Here is a 23800-nt window from a genome sequence, read left to right as displayed (position 1 = left end):
AAAAAAAAAAAAAAAAAAAAAAAAAAAAAAAAAGAAATTAGTTCGATTCGTTTTGTGTGTACTTTATTTTATTTTTATTTTAATTTTGATGTTTTTTTTTAATTCTTCCCAATTGGGAATTTAATAAAGTTGTTCTTGAATCTCAAAACTTTTTTATTTGATTTTTTAATCATGGATCTAAATAAAAATGAGTTTATTAATCTTTGTTGACTTACAAAATGTCTTAAATTATATTTTATTAATAATCTGTCATTTTTATTTAATTTTAATTATTTTGTTCCTCTTATATAAAAAGATGATGCTATTATAATTTAGGTGACCTACACATGAAGAATTAGACCTATAATAGATTGGATAAAGATCTCTATGTGCTAATGAACTCTGAGGATTCACAAACACACTCTTGCGACAACAGGTTAGCGACTGTGCAGTACTTGTTCTAACCCAGCAAATAAGTCAGTCGTGAGAAATTTTGACTTTGCGGAGAACGTAGGCATATACTCGAGCCGCAATCACATTTGCGAGAATTTATTTAGAAACCGTAAATGAGAAAATGCATAAGCAATTTGAAAGAATTGAAGAAAGCAACGTTATAGAGTTATAAGCAAAAAGAAAAACACAGTGACTTAAATAGTATATAACTCAATGGAGTTTTTGAGTTAGATGCGACATTGCTTTGCCACAACGATTGAACATGCACACATGAACATCGGTTGTGACCAAACAAGCTTATGTTCAATTGACAAAAACAAACCTTATCAACAAACCGACGAACCCACAAAGATGGGCGAAAAATGAATATGAGCTTGAGTTCTCCTTAAGGCTGATTGTAAGTGTGTCAAGATCACGACGCCGCACGGTTAAAAAAGTATGATCGTGTCGCGCGATCCATATGAGACTAACCAAAGAATTTGAGGTGGGCCATGTTCGTTTTACTTTTAGTTTCCCAAAAAGCTTCTGTGTAAATAAATATATATATATATATATATATATATATATATATATATATATATATATATATAATTTTATTTTAATATTTGGGTGTTTGAAACCGTCTTTAAAAAAAAAATGAAATATTTTGCATGTGACTAGTCAACGATTTCCACCTCTCCATGTGAAGCCTTGACTAGTCAACGCGACAAAGTCAAAGACTCACACCAACATGTTTGGTAAAGAAAATCTAACGCGGCGTAGTCCAGCGGCAGCTTAATATCCGTCCATTTTGGACACGTGTCCTTCATCCAATGGTCTTTTTCCACCAATGTTTAAGTTCCTATACTCTATAAATACCCAAAAACTATCCCCTTCTTCTACCAAAAGCTACAACTCAAAGAGCTCTATCACAAGGGTGACCTGAGAACATCAAATCAAATCATGGCCGTAGGATTTAACCGGATGGTGGTTCTCCTCCTCGTCGCGGCGGCAACTTTGTGGCGATGCTCGTCCGCTGCCACCTACATGGTCGGTGACTCATTGGGTTGGATCGACCCACCCAATGCCAATATCTATACTGATTGGGCTAGCAATAAAACTTTTGTGGTCGGTGACATTCTTGGTAAGATACGAGATTTTTTTGCTGAAATTTTGTATGATTGAAGCTTTTGAGATTATGGTCGGTTGGATGATGAAAGTACCACCTCGACTAATTTAGAAAATGATCATGAGTTTATAATCAAAGAATACTCTCTCCATTAGCATGAGGCCCTTTGAGGAAAGTTTAAATCAAAGTCACGAGAGCTTATGTTCAAAGTGGACAATATCATACCATTGTGGAGAGCAGTGATTCCTAACATGATCTTATTAATTTTGCAGTTTTCAACTTTGCAACCGGACGACATGACGTAACGGAAGTGACAAAAAGTGCTTATGATTCTTGCAACGGCAACAATCCGATCTCCACCGAGAGCAACAGTCCAGTAAGGATCACACTCACTTCAGCTGGTAACCGTCACTTCATCTGCACCATTCCCGGCCATTGCAATAATGGCCAAAAGTTATCCGTTACTGTGAGAGCCACATCTGCTCCAACGCCGCAGCCTAGCTCTCCAGCGCCATCTCCTGTCCCTGTCTCCGTCCCCGCTCCCTCTATCAGCCCTGAACCCTCCTCTTCCGATCGGTCGCCTTCTCCAACACCTAGCTTTACTCCGTCATCACCTGTCCCGTCGCGTGCTCCCACCCGACAACCCATGACATATGTTGTCGGAGACTCGTTGGGATGGTCTGTCCCTAACAACCCTACCTTCTACGAATCCTGGGCTCAGGACAAGACCTTCGTCGTTGGAGACATTCTCGGTAAGGATAAAAATTTGACATTCAAACTTTTAGATGAACAGAACTCATCCAATGGCATTATAAGCTCTAGTAACTTTGTTGTGGGCTTCCCAAAAGGTCTCACAAGAGAATTCTAAATTTTTTTATCATAGAACTAATATATATATATATATATATATATATATATATATATATAATTAGGTAGTAAATTAGAATAAACTTTTAAATCTTAAATTTGGTTAAATTATAAATTTATAATGATTAAATAGAAATGAAAAAAAAACTTATCTTCTCCGGCGAATTTTTGTTGCAGAGTTCAACTTCGTGATTCAAACCCACAACGTAGCGAAGGTAACGAAGGACAATTACGGCAGTTGCAGCGGCGAATCGCCGATCTCTATTTCCACCAACCCGCCGGTCAGAATCACTCTCTCCGAACCCGGCGAACATTTCTACATCTGCACGGTCGCCGGCCACTGCAACATCGGCCAGAAACTAGCCGTCAACGTCACCGGCAGTGAAGCCACCACTCCTCCGCCTTCATCTGACACCGTGCCTTCAACTCCATCTCCAGCAACCGCTCCACCGCCTCCCAGCGCCGCCCCATCGGTCCGAACCTCTGCGTTTTCCGCAGCTCTTCTCGCCGTCGCCGTTGCCTTGGTGTATTAGCCGCCGCGGCGTTAATTAATCTAAATTTTTGCTAGGGTTTCTTGGTCTTCGTATTTATTAGATTTATAATAAGATTTTATTTATTTTATCATATTTTATTACACGTGTGAATTTTATATTGGTTGATGTAAATTTGAGAGTTTTTATAATAAGATTACTACTTTGTTTTTAAGTGAATTATTTGACAATAATTTAATTAAATTCCTTTTAAAAAAACAATGAACCTTCTATACGTTTCTCGATGTAGGGACGTTTAGTCTTTGGAGGCTAAAAGTCGAGTAATTGAAAGCTTGATTGATGTGATTGAATGCATAAGTCATTTGTTCAACTTCTTTTGAATCATCGAGTTTTTCCACATTGATGTGTTCACAAAGATAGATTTTCTCAAAAGTTCTTTTTAAGTCATTCGTGTTCGAGTTGGTTGCTTTTCAGAGGTACAATGTTTTATAACTTGGAGGGTGTACAAAAGTCTTCGATGTATGTCATGAATGCACATCTTCACGGTAGATAATTCAGTGAGACGATCTTTGCAAGCAAAACTCGTGAACCTCCAATGATTTATGAAATCAACAAATGGTTAGGGGACCCGAAGCAAGGATCCTTTTGCTAGTTCAGTTGTTAGCTAGAACGTTGGTCTACCCAATGTCTACAATTTCAATCCTTGTGAGCGTGAAAGTCTGCGAAGTGGTCTCCATCAATCTTATCAATCGGTGTCTCCACTAGCTGTAGGGCGAAGCAAAGCATTCAACTAAGTACCTTTTTGTTGCTTAGTGTTTGTGGCCTCGAACATGTTACTACTTGTGAGATCCCATCTTGATTGTGAAGGAGAACAAAACATTCTTTACAATAGTGTGAAAACCTCTCTCTAGTAGACGCATTTTAAAAAGCTTCAGAGGAAGCCTGAAAAAAAAGAGTTCAAAAAGGGCAATATTTATTAACAGTGAGCTTGTACTTTAGGATGTTTTCATTTGGGAGTCATTAGAGTACGGTTCTCGTTCTTGTCCCTAAGTTGAGAGTTTTCTTTAATGTAGGGAAGAAACTCCCTTAAGCTTTGCCATTTATACATCCATAAAGAGGAATGGGAGCTAGTCAACAGTGTGTCATATTAATCCTTTCGTAACGGCTCAAGTCCACCGCTAACAGATATTGTCCTCTTTAAGCTTTCCGTTTCGGGCTTCCTTTCAAGGTTTTAAAACACATCTTCTAGGGAGAGGTTTCCACACGCTTGTAAGGAATGCTTCATTTCCCTCTCTAACCGATGTGGGATCTCACAACTCATCTTCTCTTGGGGGCCCAACGTCCTCACTAGCACACTGCACGATGTATACCTTTGATACCATTTGTAACAGTTCAAGCTCATCACTAGCAGATATTGTCCTTTTTAGGCTTTCCCTTTCGGTCTTCCTCTCATGTATAAGAAATGCTATGTTCCCCTCTCCGACTCTCCGCTACACAAATCTAATCAATGAGGCCAATATTTTCATAAGAACAATCCTAATCTATGACACAAATGGCTACCCAGTTCATGATTCAAGGCAAGCAGATTTAAGTACATGAATCAACAAACTTCAGTAATCGTATAGCAGATCGAGAGCTTCGATATTAGCTTTCGATATAAACTACAACAAGCTAAGCCTCGTAACTGGAAAAAATTTGTGACATACGGGGTATCGAAAACTTTATAATATGATTCATATCTTAGATAAATGATACCAAAGTTTGAACTTGTAATCACGAAGAAAGCTATAAGCTCAAGATTGCATTCACTTCTATCGTTCTATAAGCTCAAGTGTTCATACTGTTCGGGTTTCTACTCTAAACGTGTTGGTTAATGGTTCACTCAACTCATGTTAGGAAGGCCTTGATCAAAATATTATAAATTTTCAACTAAAGCTACAAAAGGAATAGTTCTCATTAGTGACAGTACGACATCATGGAAAAACTGTCTACAAACCTGGTCTTTTCGTTCGACGGTCAAACCAGTTAGATGGAGCCTCGGGTGGAAAACAAAATGGTTCGTCCTCCTCGTCGCTACGAATGGGCTCTTTGCGCTTTTTCGTGAAAGATTCTGGATTCTGACCCCTCCAATCTGAGCTCCACATATTTGAGAAGGAACCAAACGGATCGAACGAGGTTCTGTTAGGGAAAAAACTGAACTCTTTAGTTGCGTAAATGGGTCGATCGTGGAACTTGTTCCGCTCATGGGAACTGCTTGAACCAATGTCTCCAGCTTCAGAAGCCCAAGGCTGCCCAGTACTCACACATGGCTGGGAAGGTACTCCCAACCTCAAAGATAAATCACATTCTGTGTCTGTGATAACTTCTGATGGGAATCTGCTCATAGCATTTCCAGTTTTACGAGCGCAAAGACTAAGCTCAGCAGGCTCTGCACTCGACACGACCGGTCTACCCAAAAATATCGTCTGTTGGTTGGCATCTACAGAACACAGGGAGCCTAGGTTCGGCTCTTCAGTTCGAAAACGAATTCCGTAATACAATGGATAAACAGATCCCAGGTCAGTCATTGAATAGTTGTAATTGTGAACATTCTCAATCAAGAAAGCAGGGTTACTTGGAATGGTAGGGCTGTTATGCTCAGAACCAAACATACTCGAGTTCATAGCCGTGGCTCGTGGAAAACTCAACTGGTTGCTCGGGCGTAACGACGATGTCGGTAGGCGTCTTTCATCGGTAGCTTTATCCAATGTGGTAGCAAGAGTAGATGGTTCTTGTGTTCTTGGAGTAAGATATGTCCTGGGATTCATATGGCGTCGGCTCCGAGAAGCTCGTACCGGAACGCAGCCGAGGTTTAGTGCAGCTGAATACCACAGAGAAGAAGCAAAACAAATGACAAACAACAAACCAAACCATTGGAGAGCAGAGTTTAATGATTAGATCCAAGAACTTGAAATGAAACCATTTGGTTTATACCTTCAACACAGGGAGGCAAAAGCTCACCAGTTTCACTGTGTTCATCTCTTCGAATTATGGTATTAACAGCATCATTCAAACGCTCCCAAACTGTCTCAAGATTCATGTACTCAACCTAAGCAAAATTAAATGGACGAAATCCAAAGCTTGAAACAAGAACAAGATCCAAATTGGAGCAAAACCCAGAAGAGAAAAAGGGGAAAATACCTCAGAATTAGCTTTAGAATACATGATTTCTTCAGCTTTCAAAACCACAATCGGTAATTTCTCCTGCCATTCCTTGTTCTTTTTAGTAGCAGGGCTATGATTCTCATTGACAACTCTGATCAAACACATGGTGTGCAACTCACCAAAATGCACAAAAAGAACAAGAACAAGAAAAACACAATCAAATCGAAGAGAATCAGCCAAGTTTAAAACGACCCAGAACCTGAAAATTTGCTGAATAATGGAACCTCTCATCGGCTGATGTCTATCACTATGCCAAGCTCGCCGCACGCACTCATACGGTCTCGGGCCTGGCCGCGGCATCTCAGCCAGTCGGAAGCACAAAATCTTCGACCAAACGAGGAAAAATCAACCAAACAAAAACGATTCGAAACCCTTAAGAACCCGAAAATCGTTGTAGTGGAGATGGGGTTGGATGATTTCACATTTACTCACTCGTTTAATCCTCCATTTTCGTTCCCCAATCAGCAATGGGACAGTTTTTGATGGGTTCTCCGCATTCTTTGTCTTCTTCAATAATCCAAGATAGTTTACCCTCAAAGTTTGATGTTCAATTCAATCTACTTGTTTTTGTGTATAAGGAGTGTCACCTATTGGGGAAAATAAAGTGGAGGGGGTGAGGGTGGGATTCAAAAAGTGCCTGTAAAACCTCCCTGCCACAACATTTCAGCTATTAGCACATCGATTACCTTGCGCCATGGGCCACCACCGCCCAAAACAGCGACAACCCTCAAAGGGGTTCTTGAATCTATCTTCAAATTTCAAAAACAACCCATTTCTACCTCAAATTCGCCTCGATTTCTTCTGGGTCTTGGCTGATTTTCCTCCATTTTCAGCCATTTCAAACATCAACCGAAGGTTTTTTGAGAGAAGTTTTGGGGTTTGGAATTTTGAGAGTGGTGCAGTGGCTAATGACACAGCCCTGACATTGCATGCCAACACCCACTCTCTCATGTCTCATTTGATGTCCCCACTTTGAAAAAGGCATCACAACGAGAGACCTTCAAAATCCCTTTCCTTTTTTCTTCATAGCTTTGCTTTCATTTTGGCCATTTTTCTTCTTATTTCCTTCATATTTTTCCCTCCATTTTCATGACAAGTCTATATCTACAGGGAGCTCAAACTGCCCAAGCGGCATACTCATCTTCTCTCTGTGTTGGTTGTCTGTCGCCTTTGCCTTTTCTTTTTATTCAACTCAAAGCTTGAAAGGAAGAAGGTTTGCTATTTGGCTTTGGATGGTTAAAGAATAAGACGTTTGTGTTTAGATATACACAAGATTTCGTTTCAAAATGTTTGGAAATGTTAAAAGTAAAAATAAAAGGAAATTTATATCGTGTCGATTCACGTGCTATGAAGAGGTAGTATCATGAAAATCGAGAAATTATTCGAGGAAGTTATCATAACTTGACTTACACTTGGATCCATTAAAAGAAAACTGCTAAAATATTTTGAATTTGTATTGAGCAAGTTCTTAAAAAACGTGCAAAATTTTAAATATATGTTACCGTTCTCAAAATCCCAAAAGATACTGAGTTGGAATCCTATTTTAACTGAGGATTCTTGTGATTCTGAAGAATCCAGCTACAGGAGAACCAGCAATGAAGAGGTTTCCCTTCTTTTCCGCCCATCTCTTTGGTCTTAAGAATGCTGGTTTTGAGAATGAGTGATTGTCCTTTTCCAGACTTACTGTCCAACCGGATAGCAAACAGCTAATGTGTTCCACTTATTGAACAGGGTTCTATGGTCAATCTGCGACCCCTGAATACCAAAGGCATCCTTGAAGTGATCTCGTAGTTCCTATGGGGTGGAGACGATGGGTTGATCCGTGGACTTTTCTTCCTTTTGCTTCATTTAGCACAAAGGGTTGAAGGAGATAGAAAAGCTGATGCACCAAAGAAATGAGTTTCCTTTTCTATTTTTGATAATATCTAAGAATGAAGAGATTCAAACCTTAGATTTATGAAGGAGATTAGGAATTCTTCGACTTCTAAATGAGTAGGTATGAGATTTGTACGTTAGACAACTTTTTTTTTTTATGAAAATTGGAACTTCTAAATTCGAGAGAAATCAACTCTCTGAACTGCACCAATAACAAGTGTTTAGTTTTTAACATTAAACTATGTTCATGTTGAATCAACACGGATTAATTTAAACATCTTTTTCAATAAAAAATATGTTCTAAAACAAAATTCTCGAGTATCCCCATTGGCTATTTACACTATTTTTTCAAGGGATACTAATGGTGATTTTTAAAAAGTTCCATCGATGTAATTTCACTAATTAAAATCAAAATCAGCATGAAAATGAAGGGATGTTGTGTATCATGTAAATGTACCACAAAATGTACAAATGGTGGTCAATTGGCCAGTGGCAATAGACGCTATAGAAACTGAAAGCCTGAGAAAAATTAACAGATTTGTTATCTACCCATCATACCTTTTCTCATAAAAGACTAGAGGAACACAAAAGGTTTTTTTGTAAAAAAAAAAAAAAAAAAAAAATTAAAAAATTAACTAAGGAGAAATGAAGAACTTCATTTCACGACAGTCCGCCCACGGTCGATACAACAAAATTCATCTGTCTCTATCTCGGATTTCTTCAATTGGTCCGAAGCCCTCATCCCCTTCAACCTTGTGTCTGATCGTTTTTCTTTTTAAGCCTACAACACTGTACGTACTTGTACTTGCTTGTCATCTCTGAGTCTTCGTGGACAAGAACCAACTGCACAACGCCACGACTTGCTATGATATCGCCATATACGACAAGCTCTAGCATGCTTGATTCAAGTATCCTACATCTACATTACCTAATTTGGCAATTCACCTTTGCTCTAATCACAAACATCTCCTATACTCAACGTCACCTATGAGGTTGATCGGGACCAGCAGCCGAAGCAGTGCTTGACCCAGCACCATTTTCAACTGGAGGAGAAGTTCCCCATTTACCTTCCGACTCTGATGGCTCGAGTACATGGACACCGCCGTCTGACAGTCCCAATGCAAACTGGTTGGGTTCAGATGGATGTGCCGCAATAACCAGGGGATGTACCCTCAAGCTGCTCATAAATCAACACAATGGAATATATAAGAAAAAGTTGAGCCATCCAGAACTACTACGCTGTGCATGGTACACGTCCGAGAAAGTTGATCCTAAACTAAATAAACACACCTTGGACTAGATGTCAAGTACGCATTCGGATTTATTCGACATCTTAATCGAAGAGTTGATGCAGTAAGAACACCTACACTTCCGTCTTCAAAGCTGACATAGATCGACTGACTATCACACGAATACGTTGCATGGGTGATTGGACCACTGGCTTCTCGTGGGAACCACTGTTGAAGGAAATTAGTTGCAAAAATGAACATCTTTTAGAAACAAAGATACAAATTACAAACTACTACAAAAAACAATGTGCATGTGCATTCTCTTGATACTTGAATATAATGAATGTTCTTGCATACTATACCTGCTTAAGGCATTCCAATTTCGGAGCTTCATATATAGCTATCTGAGTTTCGTGAATGGCCAACAAATGTGTCTGGTCTCCGTGAAATTGAACGCGGGTATCTGCAAGAGGAGCAGCAGTTCGACTGCTCGGTATCTGCAAGAATTTGCTAACCTGTTTCTCCCATCCATCAGTGCTCCAGACGCACAGCTACAAAAATAATAACAATACAGCTCAATTAATCCTAACGCACAAATTATATAAAACCAACAAAAGTTCTAACTAAATAAGAGAGCAGGAGCAAGAGAGAGATGCGATAGATAACAATATAATGATGCATTCGCTCCTATAGTACATGCTGACATGCTTAAATTACGTTTCTGTCCAACAGGGTGCACTTGTTTTCTTCTATTTATGGGGGCACAACAGATCCACAAAAAAATAAAATGTATGGAAGGGTGTCTTCCAGATCAAAGCAGATCTATGATCCCAGACTCATGACATCAAGGTTAAGCCAGAGAAAAAATGCAGCACGTGACTATACGACAAAACAAACACGAGTGTGCATGAAAAAGCAAATAAAAATATAAAAAAGGGAGTGACCTGAAAATTTTACAAAAAAAAAGAATTGTACTGCAATTAATCATAGGACTTCTACGCTCAGTTCTGTAATAACGCTTTCTCAGAAGTTCCCCATACAGAAACTAAAAGCTAGGAACACAGTTCAAACCTGAGAGTCAGCTCCTGAAGACACAAGCACATTGAGATGATTCGAGAAGGCAAGCCCAGTTATTCTTTTATGGTGACCTTTTAATTTGGTTTTCACCTGCAATATGGAAGCTAACAATGATCAAACACCCGAACTCCAATTTCAGCTAAGCTATACTTGCAAACTAGAAAATCAATCTAACGAAGTTTGACCTCGTCAACTCGAACATTGTAGATTTGAATAGATGAGTCCTCCATGCCTATAGCAATAATATTGTTATCCTGGGGATGGAAGGCCAAAAACGTTGCTGCTGGTGGTGGGGGCATGAATGTTGTCATTGTCTGCATGGAGAAACACATTTAAGCATAGGAATGTATGAAAAATGTAATCCATAAAACTTGGTGCATAGTTCAATATTTACCACATCTCCACTAATTAGGATGATTTTTTTTTTTTTTAATTCTGGTCAAAGTAGTGACCATGCAAGACCAGTAGACAACACGAGATTGTTAGAACTGTTGGGATATCCAACAATCGTCTCCTCAATTTATTACTTGAAATATTTGGCACTTCATCCCAAGATAAGATGTAAATAAGTATATTGGAACATATTTGCTTTTGTGATTAAGCAAGCCAATCATGGTTAAAATACCAACAACTTCCGATATAAATAGCATTCAAACAACCCAGTTCCAACCATACACAACCCCCCAGAGGCAGGGAGACTGGCAGGTTATGAATATGATATAGCAAACTACCTTAAACGTCATCATATTGAATAGAGATATTTTTCCCCCCGAGGCAGACATGACATAAGAGTCATTCTTTGAAAGTGCAAAGCATGGGACAGCATCTTCTGGATTTGTATCACTTATATCATTAGTCATCAATATTCCACTCGTAGGTTGCCATAACTGTGGTGCTATGCTAGCTGTGGCCTGCACACAACAATATTTCATAAATAGAGAATTTCTAGGAATCAATCATAATATTACACATATCTCACATGATCAAAAAACCTATACCTTTCCTGTCGCATTTCGGTCATTTCTCTGCCATCTCCATAACTTATGCACAGCATTAGATGCTAACGCCAATATTGCTAGGCCCGAATTTGTGTAAATTAATCTAGAAATCTGAAATAACTATCAACGTATCACAATATGATTGTAAATTAAGATAAACGCACTTGACAAAAGTTATATACCATTGAAAGATTATTATTATCATTATATAGTTCATTAAATGCAGCGCAACTGATTCTGACTCTAAAAGGGAAAACTAAAAGCTTTCTGAGCAATCATATTAAAAGATATGATATTCAAGGAAAAACTGAGATCATAAAAAACCAAAAGGTGTTGTCCAATAGAAAGCTTAATTTGGTGCAATACTATTATAAGAGATCAGCAGAAAGTACTACTCATGGCATCTTATGCAACGTGTATTCTAACAAAAGATATGACCCATACAATATAAGAAACCTTCCAAATACACTTTCATACGAATCCAAAAGGAATAAGTATAGTGTCAGGCTAGAATAACTTAAGTTCCACACATTTTTTCCCTGATACATAATTCCATGCTATTTACGACAAAGAAAAAATCTGGGAGAATAACATAACTGGAAGCATCCCTCACTTATATTTTCTATGAACAGGAAATGAAACTTTTCATCGAAAAAATGAAAAAAAGACTAATACTCAAAAGATACGAACACCACAAGGGACTGAAAAGAAACAAAAAGTACACAAACAGATTGTAGAGGAGAAATAAACAAACAAAAAATTAAGCACCAAGTCGGTCTCCTCACTTAGACTGACTGCTGTTAACAAACTAATTTCATATGTTGAATGAACATGCTTCCTAAGTCAAGACTCATGAACCAGCAAGTTCTGTATGAGCACACCTGAGGAGATGAAATGGGGAGACCAAAAAACTTTACAAATATACCCTAATGTGAAGAATAAATTATTCAAATTTTCCTGCAGTAACTCCCTGGAGAATCTAATGAAATCCTTAAGGCTTTTTCACTAGAAATAAGCTGAAGATTTACTATAAATTAGAAAAAACAGGACTGGGAACTGATAAATATTATATTATTATACAAATATTTAATAATTAAAAAAGTTTGACCAAAGAAATAAAACTTCTGAGCAAAACCCATACCTTAGCAGCAGTTAGATTGTCATGAAGCCTCAAGGAACGACATTGAGTTGGTTCGTTAACTTCTGTAAGTTTCCAAATCCTAGATTTATCCGCTGATTCATCTGCAATTCTTGGTTTTATATCAGCCAAACTTCGATTATCGTTGTTCTGAAGTTGTCAATAATAGAAAGGGTAAGTCACTGAATATCACTGCTTATGAATGTCAAGCATGTATAGAGTCCAATATCCAATATTGAATCCATAAGAAATATCATTTGTTGACAAAAATTATGAACAAGAGTAATGCCAACGAAATGGAGTCTGTTAAGCAAGATCATCCACCATTAAGACAATGACACTTACAATTCCAACCATGGCTGCAACTGGGGCAGTCCGGTCTCCCATGCTCATACCAACAGTCACAGAAGTAGGGATCATTGAACCTATTGTCGGAGCCTGAAGGAAAATTATCGAATAAAATCACAGCAAGAGAAAAGACAAAGTAAACAAAGCATACAGAATATTTGAAATATTATACCTTCACAACAGGAGCAGAAGCAACCCTAGAAGCAGCTGCATCAAATGTACGATTTTCAACTGTTCGGAGCATCCTAATTCCCTCTGCATTGGCTAGAATCTTGATACCATTATCATTAGTTGAAACAGCCAATAGATTCCCATCCTTATTAAATCTTATACAAGGGGAAGCCTGCAGATTTAGGAAATTAAAATCATAAGGTTATATAAGTATATTATCAAGATCGGTGGGAAAATGATACTCAAATCATGACTAACCGGCAATCCACCATCTGCATCAATACTTGTTAAAAGATTTACACTATCCATATCCCAGAATTTAACAGAGAAATCATCACCAGCGGCCAAGAAACGGTTTTTGGTGGTATCAAATTGGACAACACCCACTGATCGCTTGCCAAGACCATGATATGTACGCTTTACAGCTCCTTCACTTTCATTCCACTCAACCAAGTGTGATTCTCCTTCCTTATTTGTCCCACAAGAAAACAACCTATGGGTTGAGAATAAAAATTGACGGATATTTTAGAATAAGTACCAACTGAAACTCTGGAAGGATAACATTGTAGTATTTAGAATAGAAAATGTTCACAGTAGTAAATATTAACATATTAACCTCGTTCCATCAGCACTATATGACATTGTAGTAGATGAGTGGCCCGGTGCATCATAGTCAACTCTTGAACCCACGTTATCATATAACCATGCCTTTATTTTTCCGTCGGTTGCTGTTGAGAAGATAAACTACAAAGCGAAGAAGCTAAGAATAAGAAACCACAATATTAAAATATTCCTACACCCTTGATATACCCAAAAAATGCTCATTCCATATGAAGGTACAGAAAAAAGTTCCTAGCAAATGTGAGGCTCTTCCCTCTTGGTGGGTTTCAACTAAGTGGGTCTAAAGGCACATGCAAGCATCCACAGAAGGCCATCTCCTCTTATTTTGCTACAATTTCTAAATTTTTCAAATTATAGATTGGGGATGTTTAATTCCTCTTTTTGGGAGGATAAATGGTTAGGAGAGTCCCCATTCTGTCTTCTATTCCCTATCTTCTTTGAAATCTACTTTTGGTTTTTGTTATACCTGCATCTAGATAAGGATGCCTCTTACAATTCATCTTTAATTCCTATTTTACCAGGGTTTTTCTTATGAGCGGATTCTAGGGATGTCTATTTGTGGATTAATCTCTCAAGTCTCTTCCAGCTCTTTCTTTACCGTCTTGTTGGCTCTCTCATTCAAAACCATTGTTGTTTTCTTTGTTGTGGAAGGTGATAGCCCAAAAGAAGGTCAACTTCTTTGCTCAGCAAGTCAGGCAGGAGAAGATTAACATCATCAACTCTACTTGAAAGGCTTCCTCCAAGCAGATGGAGCTACAATGGTGGATTCTTGGCAAATGTAGCTAAGAAAGTTTGAATCTTGTCCTTTAGAGACATAACATAGTTACCTTGATATGGAGCTCGTTTCTAGAGATCATTGGAGTTTGTATTCTGAATAGTTAGAACCTTTTTTCGTAAAGAGACTTGTACACATCCTTTGTATTCTGAATAGTTAGAACCTTTTTTCGCAGTGGTTTTGGCCCTTCATTTCTTTATTTTCTAAATTATTTTAGCATTGTTGGTATCTTTATTTATTTTATATTTTTTAATTACCTAGTCATATATCCTTCCATTTTCTCCATGAAATTTGGTTTTTCATAAAAAGAAAACAGAAATAATAATGCTCCATTTCACAAAAAATGCCATAAAATGAACATAATGGGCTTCATATTACCTGAATGCTCTCCTTGTGATGAGGACATATAGAATACACTGGTGCATCATGACCCTCAAAAGTAAACTGCTTAACTCCAGTGACTGTATCCCACACCTGCAAAATATGAAAAAGGTAGTAAGAAACACCAAACTTGTAAGTGAACATCATCTAAAAGTCACTTAGGAACGAACCTTAATAACCCTATCCTCCCCGCAGGTAACCAAGCTTAGCTGCTTGTTTGGATATGAAAAGGCAAGATCATTGACACTGCCAACATGAGCCTCGATCTGTATTTTGAAATGAAGGCGAGAAAAAAAAAAGTCAATCACCTAACCTAAACAAAATTAGTATTGAGCATTTTGAATTGGAAACTATGATTATATGGAGGTACTAAGACGAAATTGATCGAGATTTCCCCCCAGCACAAACCTCTAAGTGGTTTCTTAAATCATCGCCAGCCTGATAGGAATATATATGCACGATGGACTTTGAATATGCAACGCCTGAATGTTGAAAAGCAATCCAAACTAGTCAATTGCCAATTTTCGTAAAAAAACAATTCTCAAATGAAACAACTTATCAAGAGTCAACATTAGACGGGAAAAAAAAGCAAAAAAACAGACTGAACTCACCAAAAACTGTTCCATCAGGGCTCCACATAACACGATTGATTGATGCAGTATAATCACCGGCCAAAGATGCCTATAAGTGAACCAAAGAGTTAAATACCTCGAAATTGAATCCTCACCTATCAATCTAACACTTGATGTTTCATGGGAGCCCAATGAAACAGAAACCAAACCTGTAGAGGCACTGAACATGCTGAAAGATCCCAGACTTTAAAATTTCTAATAGCAATCCTTTCACGGCCACCAACCTCCCAGATCATGACGTCACCCACATTTGTTCCAACTGAATTTCAAAATAAATGGAAAGAAATGTGAGATGTGCACTCTTATCCAGCACCAAGCCAGGTAAAGTTAATAACATAATAACAAAAGAATGTTGATATTGCTTCTAAATTAAATTGGGGCGTACCAAGAAGTATAGTTTGTTGTTGTGGATGGAAATCCATACTCTTGACAACTGATCCTTGACTCAAGTTCGTAACAACATTCTTAGGCAAGTCATCAGAGGAGTAGGAACTCTGTCCATGACCCTGGTTGGCATATCCAACAGGAAGAATATTTACCGATAAATTATTGACCTGCACAAAACCATCAATGAGGAAATTAGGAGGGAACCTACAAAAGGTATTTTCACCGTGACTGGCAGGTGTCCTTGGCATATCAAGAAATGATTTTATAAGAAAATAAGAAACTGAGCTCTCATTGAGAAAAAAAAAATTGAAAGAATACAAGGGCATTTAAAAAACGAAGCCCACAGAAGGAACCCGACAAAAGAAAACAGCTTCAATCAGGTAAATTAAGACCCTGCAGTACACACACACACAAGAAAAATGGAAAAAACAAAAACAACAGCAACAACTTAGAAACTCACACCAAAAGGGAAACATAGAACCTGACAAAGAACCCGGCATAACTGTAAATTTTCTCAATCCCTCTACAGATTCTATTATTCTTCTCACCCTACAAATCCCTACCCACCATAAAAATCTTCACTTCTCACAAGAAAGCAGATGGAGAAGAAACTCTTTGATCAACTCTCTACAACCTCTGTGTCCAGTAAACTGAAAGCCAAATACATGAAAAAGAGACCAAATGGAGGGTGCAAAATCGCACCCCCAAAGCAAGTGATCGAGTCTTTCTCCACCTTCCAACAAAGCATGCGACAAAATGGCCCAAAAAAGCAAAGACAATTTTCTCGAAAATCTATCAAAAGTATTAACCCTTTTGTGGATAACCTACTAAACGAAGAATTGAACTTCATTGGAGCTTTCACCTTTCACAGACACAAAAAAACTGACTCACTAACTGAAAAGGAATTAGCAACCATTGAAAGAGCAAGTTACAAGAAAAAACCCCACTGGGGTCTGGAGTCCAAAAGTGAAACTTACTCATCCAAAAATCAAGCTGCTATTTGTGCGCCTATGCAGCTAAGTAAATCGAAAATGATCTTGATGCAAGGGGATTCTGTCTCTCTTAAGCAATTTTGCCAACCTTGCTACATATTCTATTGCTTAATTTTTAAGAATCATTTGAGGTGAGATTTCGGGATTTTCTTTTTATTTTTCTGGTTCTTTTTTTTTTTTTTTTTCCTTCTTACAGGAGATAAGTGCTAAGACTTTCAATTAAAATGTATAACGTGAAGGCTGAAAGGCAATGTTCTGGAATGTATAAAATACATGGGAAAAGAGAGTAAAAGAAATAAAAAAGAAAGTAGAAGCAGTTAAGCAGTACCTCTTCAGATAATCCAAATGGTCTTGCTCGTTTCAACACATGTTCAGAATCAGCTGTTTGACAGTCCATAGTTGGGTTATTGGTAGGAGGAGTTCTGGGACGCTTTAAAATAGCTGCTAACAAAATTAATCAGAAATCACAGGGTGAGATTAGATCAGAAGAAAAAAAAACACAAGAGTAGATAGAGGTGAACAATAAAGAAACTTGACTAGCATTGCACGATATTATTTTGTCATCTTCACCCATCACAACAAGAAGGGTTGAACAGTGATCAATTCAAATAATATAAAAAAATTACACGCTATTATTTTGTTATACTTTTCTTCACCTTGTTTATTCAACTTATAAATTATGCCATGGACGAAGATAAAAGACTAAGTGTTTATCACATACATATGCAGCATAATTAATGCAAGCATGTAAATGCTTATACCCTCACCCTTAGAGGAAAAAGGAAGAAGAAGATTCACATCCTACCTGCATTATTAGCTGCATTGAGACCAATAGGCCCGGCAGAAGCTGATGGGTGAGGCACAGAGGACGGATTTCCCATCCATCCAGCTAAAGAAGTAGGAAGAGCAGCTGGTGTAGGCTGAAATGGCTATACGCCCACAAAGAAGACCAGCATTCAAACTCCAGAGGATAAAAAACAATCTAATATCTTGACAAATCATAAAACAGAACAATCTCCTTCTAAACTTACACCATGTGCACCCAAGGGAGGAAAGGCTGCAGCCTTCGGAACAGACCCCATTAAGGGATTAGTCACAGGAGATGGAGCCCTGGCACCATTAGGTTGTCCACAACTATGGTCTACAAATAAGGTTTTGATGTCAGGGTTTGGCCTCGGATTCTTACAGAGCTGGTGCTGCCAATTTAAACTGCATCCTCAATTTGGAAAAAAAGAATGTAGAAAATTCAGGTTTTAAAAATTAGTACAATAATCCACCCATAAAATAGCGAGATAACAACAAAAGAAAAAAAGAAAAAAAAGAAAAAAAAAAACAGAATTGGTCAAGAGACCTCTGATTAATTAGAGTACGCAATCTTGAGTTCTTCAAGGTTGGAAATTGAAGCTTATCACGAAAAAGTGGATTAGCTTCAATCAATTTTTTCAATTCAGCAAGCATTATGCCCCTAGCAGACTTAGTGTCTCCATACTTTGATAACTGCTCATTGTCTCTGTGCAAAATAACACGTTTCATGAGATCTCCTAACATTGATACAGAAAAACATAAATTTAAATTCAGGAACAAAAGGTCCACGGTATCTGAGCAACTACATTTTTTGAAACCAAGTAACCCGTACCTGAAGTTATCCAAAGTCAATAACTGTGTAATCTCCTTGAAAAGGTCTTCATTAAATGCCGCAAACACTTTCAAATCCTTAACTAAAATATCCACAGCTTTCGCTCTATCCGGCCTACAATTTTATTCTATCCTTAGTAAAGTTGACGTGAAGAAAGCAAACTGTCAAATGAAAAAGCATAGCAACAGAAATCAAATTCATAGAATTTATCTTTACTTGTCTAAAGCTTCAAGGTACTTCTGCTTCCGAATTTCAAAAAAAATTTTCATGGAGTATCTATTATCATCAACCTTCGTGAAACCAGATAGATACTTCTCCACCTCTTCCCACTCGCCATTCGTAACCATATCCTCAAAATATCTCATGTTGAAGAAAAACCCCGACTCTTGCTCCAACCTCCACCAAAACAAAAACAAAAATCAGCAAGACCACCCAAATTACAACAGACATGCGAAGACAAAACGACAAGAAAATTCAAAAGAAAACTAAACATACTTATGAACTGTCTCCTTGAATTTCTCCTCGTCCAAAAACTGAAGTATGAGAAACACGAGCTCTCTGCTAAGCGAAGACATATTTATGTCTTCAATTTTAAGAACAAGCCTCCGAACGATCTACCCAAGCAGATCAACAACATTAGCAACATCAAAACGCACAAAAACACAGAAAATTACAATTTCCAAGACAAGAAATCCAAAACCGAACGTGCTGAGAAAGTTACGAATTACATATAACAATTTACAGAAATGACCAGATAGCAAAATAACCAATACCTCCGCGAGATAGGCAAGTCAGATCGGAAGTCCTTCAACGGATGAAGATGAATACGACGAAGACTAAGAAATTTAGAAGAGTTTCAGTGCTTTTTCTCGCTCTAGTTTCTCTCTCAAGCACTTCTGGTGGAAGCTTTTATACACAGAAAGACGAGAGGATTAGGGATTTAGAAGAGAGAGAAATGCGAAGAAACAGAGATCGGACAAATTAAATACCGCGACCGCGCGACCGAGAACGAGATGATAAATAATGCTGTGATAAGTTCTCTCACTTATCATTTGATAAGTACATGATAAGTCATTGTAATTATATTGTCTTAAAGCTTCGGCTGCTTTTGCGGGATTTTCTAACTTCACCCACTACCTAATAAAATTACAAAAATAACCTTCTTGTTTCCCTCTTTTTTCAAGACCAGCCATTGTTTTGTTTAAGTACATTATCTATTTTGTAAGAGAGAGAATGAGAAATAAAATAAAATAATATTTGACTCAATAACTACGTCGGACATAGATCGGTCTCCTTAGTATACGTTGGCTTATATGGACCGACCCATCTTGACCTACCTCAATCTTTCTTAATTTTTTGGATTTCGAACCATTTTTGCACGGGTCAACTTAAATTTAGGAGTCGGACTCCTCCTCTCAAACGTTGAGCTCCTCCTTTTGGTGCATTTTTGTGCGTCGTTGACCATGGTTAGCTTGTGTTTACCTTGTGTTCACTACTTTGAGTACGAGGGATTTAACTCTCGAGTGGTTACCACATGTTCTTCCATGGATTTTTCGTATGACACAGCTAGTCTCGTTAGAGATAAGACATTTGAGAAAAGTAATAAGTAGCCTTTACTACATAACGTCCCGTCCTCAAGTATGTAACCAGCTACTTGATGACTTTATCAATTAGCGTACTAATGGGTCAATCTATGGTTAACATCAGTGACTTCTTTTCTCATTATACTTACTTCGTGTAGGGTCTAGATGCACAAGGAGTCGACGTTTTCACTATGCCTCATTGTTTGAGGCTCGATCGTCAAATAACAGAGCATATTCAAAATGCTCCCCATCGAGTAGTAAACCAACTCTACATCATTTTCCATTTGCTCATTCGTCGAATGAAATAGGTAGCAATGAACCATTCCCTGCAAATCTTTGGGTGTAAATTCTCCCCAAATGTGGGGCGAGCAATCTTCTTTCAGCACGTATTCCACAACCGTGGACCAAGCTTTATGGAATTTAATATCGATGGACCTACCGTTCGAAGCTCTACAGTAGGTCATCTTTGGACGAGATAGAAAATCGTAGCTCGATCAAAAGTCGAAAAGTCTTAATGAGAAATCAGTTCAACAATATTTTGAGTGAAAAGATTTGAACGTTTAATTTCACCGTCGATAATGCATATAAAAAACTATTGAGCTCAGCTCGATTTAACATTCCGATCATGTTCGAGTAAATTCAAATATTTTCGATAATATAATGGATTTAATGATGGGCACACAAATTTTGACTCTTAGAATATTGATATTGTAGGTAATGACAACGAAGTTTCCTTCTACTTTGTCAAGAAAATTCCAAATAAATAAATAAATAAATAAATAAATTATTAATTATATTTCTTTTATTATTATTATTATTATATTTGGATTCAATGAAGGTTGTACTAAAAGAATGATTTCAAATAAAGTTGTATTAAATATTTATTTATTTATTTATTATTTGTAATAACAATTCAAATATAAATGTGTCACACGTATTATTTATAAAGCCGCCACGAATAATTAAATTAGATTTTATTATATATTTTTTAAAAAGTAACTGAAAATATTTATTATTACAATTTCTGTATTTAGTATATTAAATTAAAACAAACTTTAAAATTCCTTTATTTTTAATTGGACAAAATTAATTAAAGAAAAGGGAAATATATTAATTTATATGATATTCCTAATTAATATTTTTCTTTTTTAGGTTTAATTCTCCATATATTATTTCTTGATTATAAACTCATGATCATTTCTTAAATTAGTCGATGTGGGACTTTCATCATCCAACAGATTTGACATAAATAATTTTAAAAAACTTCATTTAAGATAGGTGGTTCGGTTGTTTTTTTTTTTTTTATTTATTTTACCAAAGGTTAACAATTTTTATAACACGAATTTTCTTTGGATACTTACTCGGTGTCATGCCTAAAAAATCACACGACGTGCATAAATACCGTGTTTAACTCCTATATTGATAGATTGGATGTTTATATCGAGAATTCGAGTATTGTATGTCATTTGCTCAGTCCTTTATAAGACCTAATAAGCAGATATATAGGAATCTAAATATGCTGAATCGTTCCTGTTATGATATTCTACATTCTAGGTCTTCTCGTTCTTTTATTGAGCTCTATTTCTCGATTATTCTATCTGCGTCTAAAAAAGAGCGGTAAACTATAAATTTAATTGAAAATAAATAAGTTAACATTGGGAGAAGAAATAATGAAGGGTTGGAATTAGTATTTAATTTTCCAAAATATTTCCAACCAATCAAACATACTATAAATGAATAAATTTATGAGGAAAAAAAGAAGAAAGAGAAAGATAAAAGGGAGCGTGAGAGTCACGCGCTGAAAGATGAGGTTGGAGTAGAAGAGTTGCCATGCAAAACGTGACCCTTTGGTTGAAATACGTGGCACGGAAAAAGACGCTTTAAATTGATTTTAAAATTTCAACCATCCATTGTTCGACACGTGGTAGTCTATGGCCTTTCTTTACCTCTCTTTAAAACGGCGTCGTTTTGAGCGGCCACCCATTTTTATTTATTAATTATTTTCATGTTTTTTTTCTCAATATTTTTCAAACTTAAAAAAAATCTCATTTTGGTATTATAAAATAAATTAAAATGGTAAATAGAATATTAAAACTTCGTTTAAGCACTAATTTTACAGAAATATTTTTTTAAATTTTAATTAAAAAAATTTAATATTTTCTCACAAATAAAATAAATAATCATGATAAAACAAATATAATTTTTAAAAATGAATATAAAAAAATTAATTTTATAATGTGAAAACAAATTAGAATATATGGATTCTCTTTATTTTTATCTCTTTTTTTTTCATCTTTCTATCATTACTCTATCTCGTTTTTTCAAAAAACGTGATTATTTATAAAGTTTTGTATATAAGAAAATTAAAAAGCGAAGAATAATACTTTTCTTTATCAAAGATGACGTAGAATCCGATTCCTAATTGATGTGGGTTCTCACAATTCATACAAACAATAGTACGGAAACCTTTTTTCCTAACAGAAGCGTTTTAAAATTAGGACACTACCGACAATACTTAACTTGACAAATCAGACAATATTTGACAAATTTAAGTTGTTACAAATAGTATTAGAGTCAGACACAGGAGCAGTGTGCTAGCAACGGCACTCGACCCGAAAAGGTGGATTGTGAGAACTCACATCGATGGTCCTTACAAGAGTGTGGAAACTTGTGAGGCCGACGACGATATGTAGTGGGTCAAATCATACATTATATGTTAGCGATAGACTTTGGCTATCACATTAATAGTCCTAATGAATCGATAGAATTCCTGTAAATAGTCTCTATTGTAGAAATATTCTGTCAATGGTGGTAAATTTTAAAAAAATTATCATTATCTAGAGCTTCCCGACCCAAGGTTTATTTGCTCCAACCTATCGGTTCACTCGGAGTTTAAAGGACATGAGATTTCTGCGTCTCAATCCTACCACTTCGAAGAAAGCAGGGATAGTTGCAGTCGCATTCGATGGAGAGTCTGATACCATTTTTCAAATAAGAAGGTTGGGAAAGATAGAGTGCCTAGAGTAGACTGAGCGAGACAAGAGCCTAATGCTTTGAGCTTTCGGGCAGACTTGCCTTGGTCCAATCCCGAGCAGTTCACTGACCTATCACTGTAAATAAGTTAGGGAATTTTAGACCTTGTGACCTCTATGGCATTCCTGACACCTGTTCTCGTATTCGTCTAATAATCGAAAAAGCTCCAAAACCTCATCAGGTATTATTAAAAAAAAAATTTAAAAATTAGGAGTATTATTTTTTTATATTTATTTATGATAATAATTTTTTTACAATAAAATCTCATAAAATTTTGGTAGGTGAAATGACACGTTGCACAATAGGTCAAGCGAGTAGAAACCTTCCCTACTCGCGCGAGTAGCGTTTATCCTTTTGTATATTTCAATTACTTTTTTTGCCATTAAACAAGCGTGTAAGAATCGGATGCTAAAATAAGGCAACAGGCTTTTTCACCATCTCATTATCTCGCTTATCATACCGTGATACGTGATTTTATCATATCGTCAATATATCGCGATAAAAACAGCCATGTGTCTATTCCGCATGACACTTATTTTTAAACGGTTCTAATCAGACCATTTCGTATTTATCTAGAATGACGGGAGAGTGTTATTGTCTACATTCGTGTCTATTTTAACATAGAGTGAGACTTACCTAATCCATTAAAATAATAAATTATTTATCTGTACAGTTAATCAAAATAATCTAATATTTTATTCAGTTCAACAATGTCGAGAGTGAAGATTAAATCATGACGTTTTAGTCGAAGAAATATGTTTTAGTTATAGCTGATTTTGAACATTAGATATCGTAACGTATTAAGCTAAGCTATGGTCGATG

At 36.7% G+C, this 23800-nt stretch overlaps 4 protein-coding genes across 10 annotated transcripts in view; 2 read left to right on the top strand and 2 right to left on the bottom strand.

The window, feature by feature from the left end:
- The window catches only part of LOC111465665 (cucumber peeling cupredoxin-like), a 1193-nt gene extending 930 nt beyond the window's left edge, over positions 1–263 (top strand). The window contains exon 3 of the mRNA XM_023110169.1: positions 155–263. The gene's annotated coding sequence lies outside the window, so the exon portion shown is untranslated. The remainder of the gene's footprint in view (positions 1–154) is intronic.
- Positions 264–1299: 1036 nt separating this feature from the next.
- On the top strand, positions 1300–3046 carry LOC111465596 (blue copper protein-like). Its single transcript, XM_023110060.1, has 3 exons — positions 1300–1555; positions 1813–2292; positions 2585–3046. Exons 1-3 carry the CDS (start codon positions 1375–1377, stop codon positions 2938–2940), a joined length of 1017 nt encoding a protein of 338 aa, XP_022965828.1. The 5' UTR covers positions 1300–1374; the 3' UTR covers positions 2941–3046.
- Positions 3047–4668: 1622 nt separating this feature from the next.
- On the bottom strand, positions 4669–7090 carry LOC111465547. Of its 5 annotated transcripts, none has more exons than XM_023109977.1 (4): positions 6789–7007; positions 6079–6689; positions 5872–5986; positions 4669–5758 (listed from the first exon to the last, which is right to left on the bottom strand). In XM_023109977.1, the coding sequence occupies exons 2-4, from the start codon at positions 6400–6402 to the stop codon at positions 4887–4889; spliced, it is 1311 nt and encodes a 436-aa protein (XP_022965745.1). In that variant the 5' UTR covers positions 6403–6689; positions 6789–7007; the 3' UTR covers positions 4669–4886. The 5 variants fall into 5 exon arrangements, with proteins under 5 accessions (XP_022965745.1, XP_022965747.1, XP_022965748.1 ...); XM_023109979.1 differs by having other exon boundaries at positions 6079–6193; positions 6302–6999; XM_023109980.1 differs by lacking the exon at positions 6789–7007 and having other exon boundaries at positions 6079–6193; positions 6327–6414.
- A 1307-nt stretch (positions 7091–8397) lies between these two features.
- Positions 8398–19307, bottom strand: LOC111465418 (topless-related protein 4-like). 3 transcript variants are annotated; one of them, XR_002714199.1, is made up of 27 exons: positions 19136–19307; positions 18858–18976; positions 18579–18758; positions 18363–18476; positions 18078–18236; positions 17758–17935; positions 17532–17655; positions 17055–17170; positions 15733–15901; positions 15497–15606; positions 15327–15396; positions 15124–15197; positions 14886–14981; positions 14713–14808; positions 13555–13682; positions 13197–13431; positions 12940–13110; positions 12765–12857; positions 12423–12569; positions 11282–11392; positions 11015–11194; positions 10469–10597; positions 10278–10373; positions 9569–9757; positions 9268–9434; positions 8906–9154; positions 8398–8820 (listed from the first exon to the last, which is right to left on the bottom strand). XR_002714199.1 is itself a non-coding variant. In XM_023109780.1 (26 exons), exons 2-26 carry the CDS (start codon positions 18935–18937, stop codon positions 8959–8961), a joined length of 3408 nt encoding a protein of 1135 aa, XP_022965548.1. In that variant the 5' UTR covers positions 18938–18976; positions 19136–19307; the 3' UTR covers positions 8398–8958. The 3 variants fall into 3 exon arrangements, 2 of the variants coding, with proteins under 2 accessions (XP_022965548.1, XP_022965549.1); XM_023109780.1 differs by having other exon boundaries at positions 8398–9154; XM_023109781.1 differs by having other exon boundaries at positions 8398–9154; positions 17055–17167.
- Between the last annotated feature and the right edge of the window lie 4493 nt (positions 19308–23800).

Source organism: Cucurbita maxima, unplaced genomic scaffold (assembly GCF_002738345.1).
Source record: "Cucurbita maxima cultivar Rimu unplaced genomic scaffold, Cmax_1.0 Cma_Scf00029, whole genome shotgun sequence".
NCBI lineage: Eukaryota > Viridiplantae > Streptophyta > Magnoliopsida > Cucurbitales > Cucurbitaceae > Cucurbita > Cucurbita maxima.
This window is presented reverse-complemented; position numbering and strand designations above follow the sequence as displayed.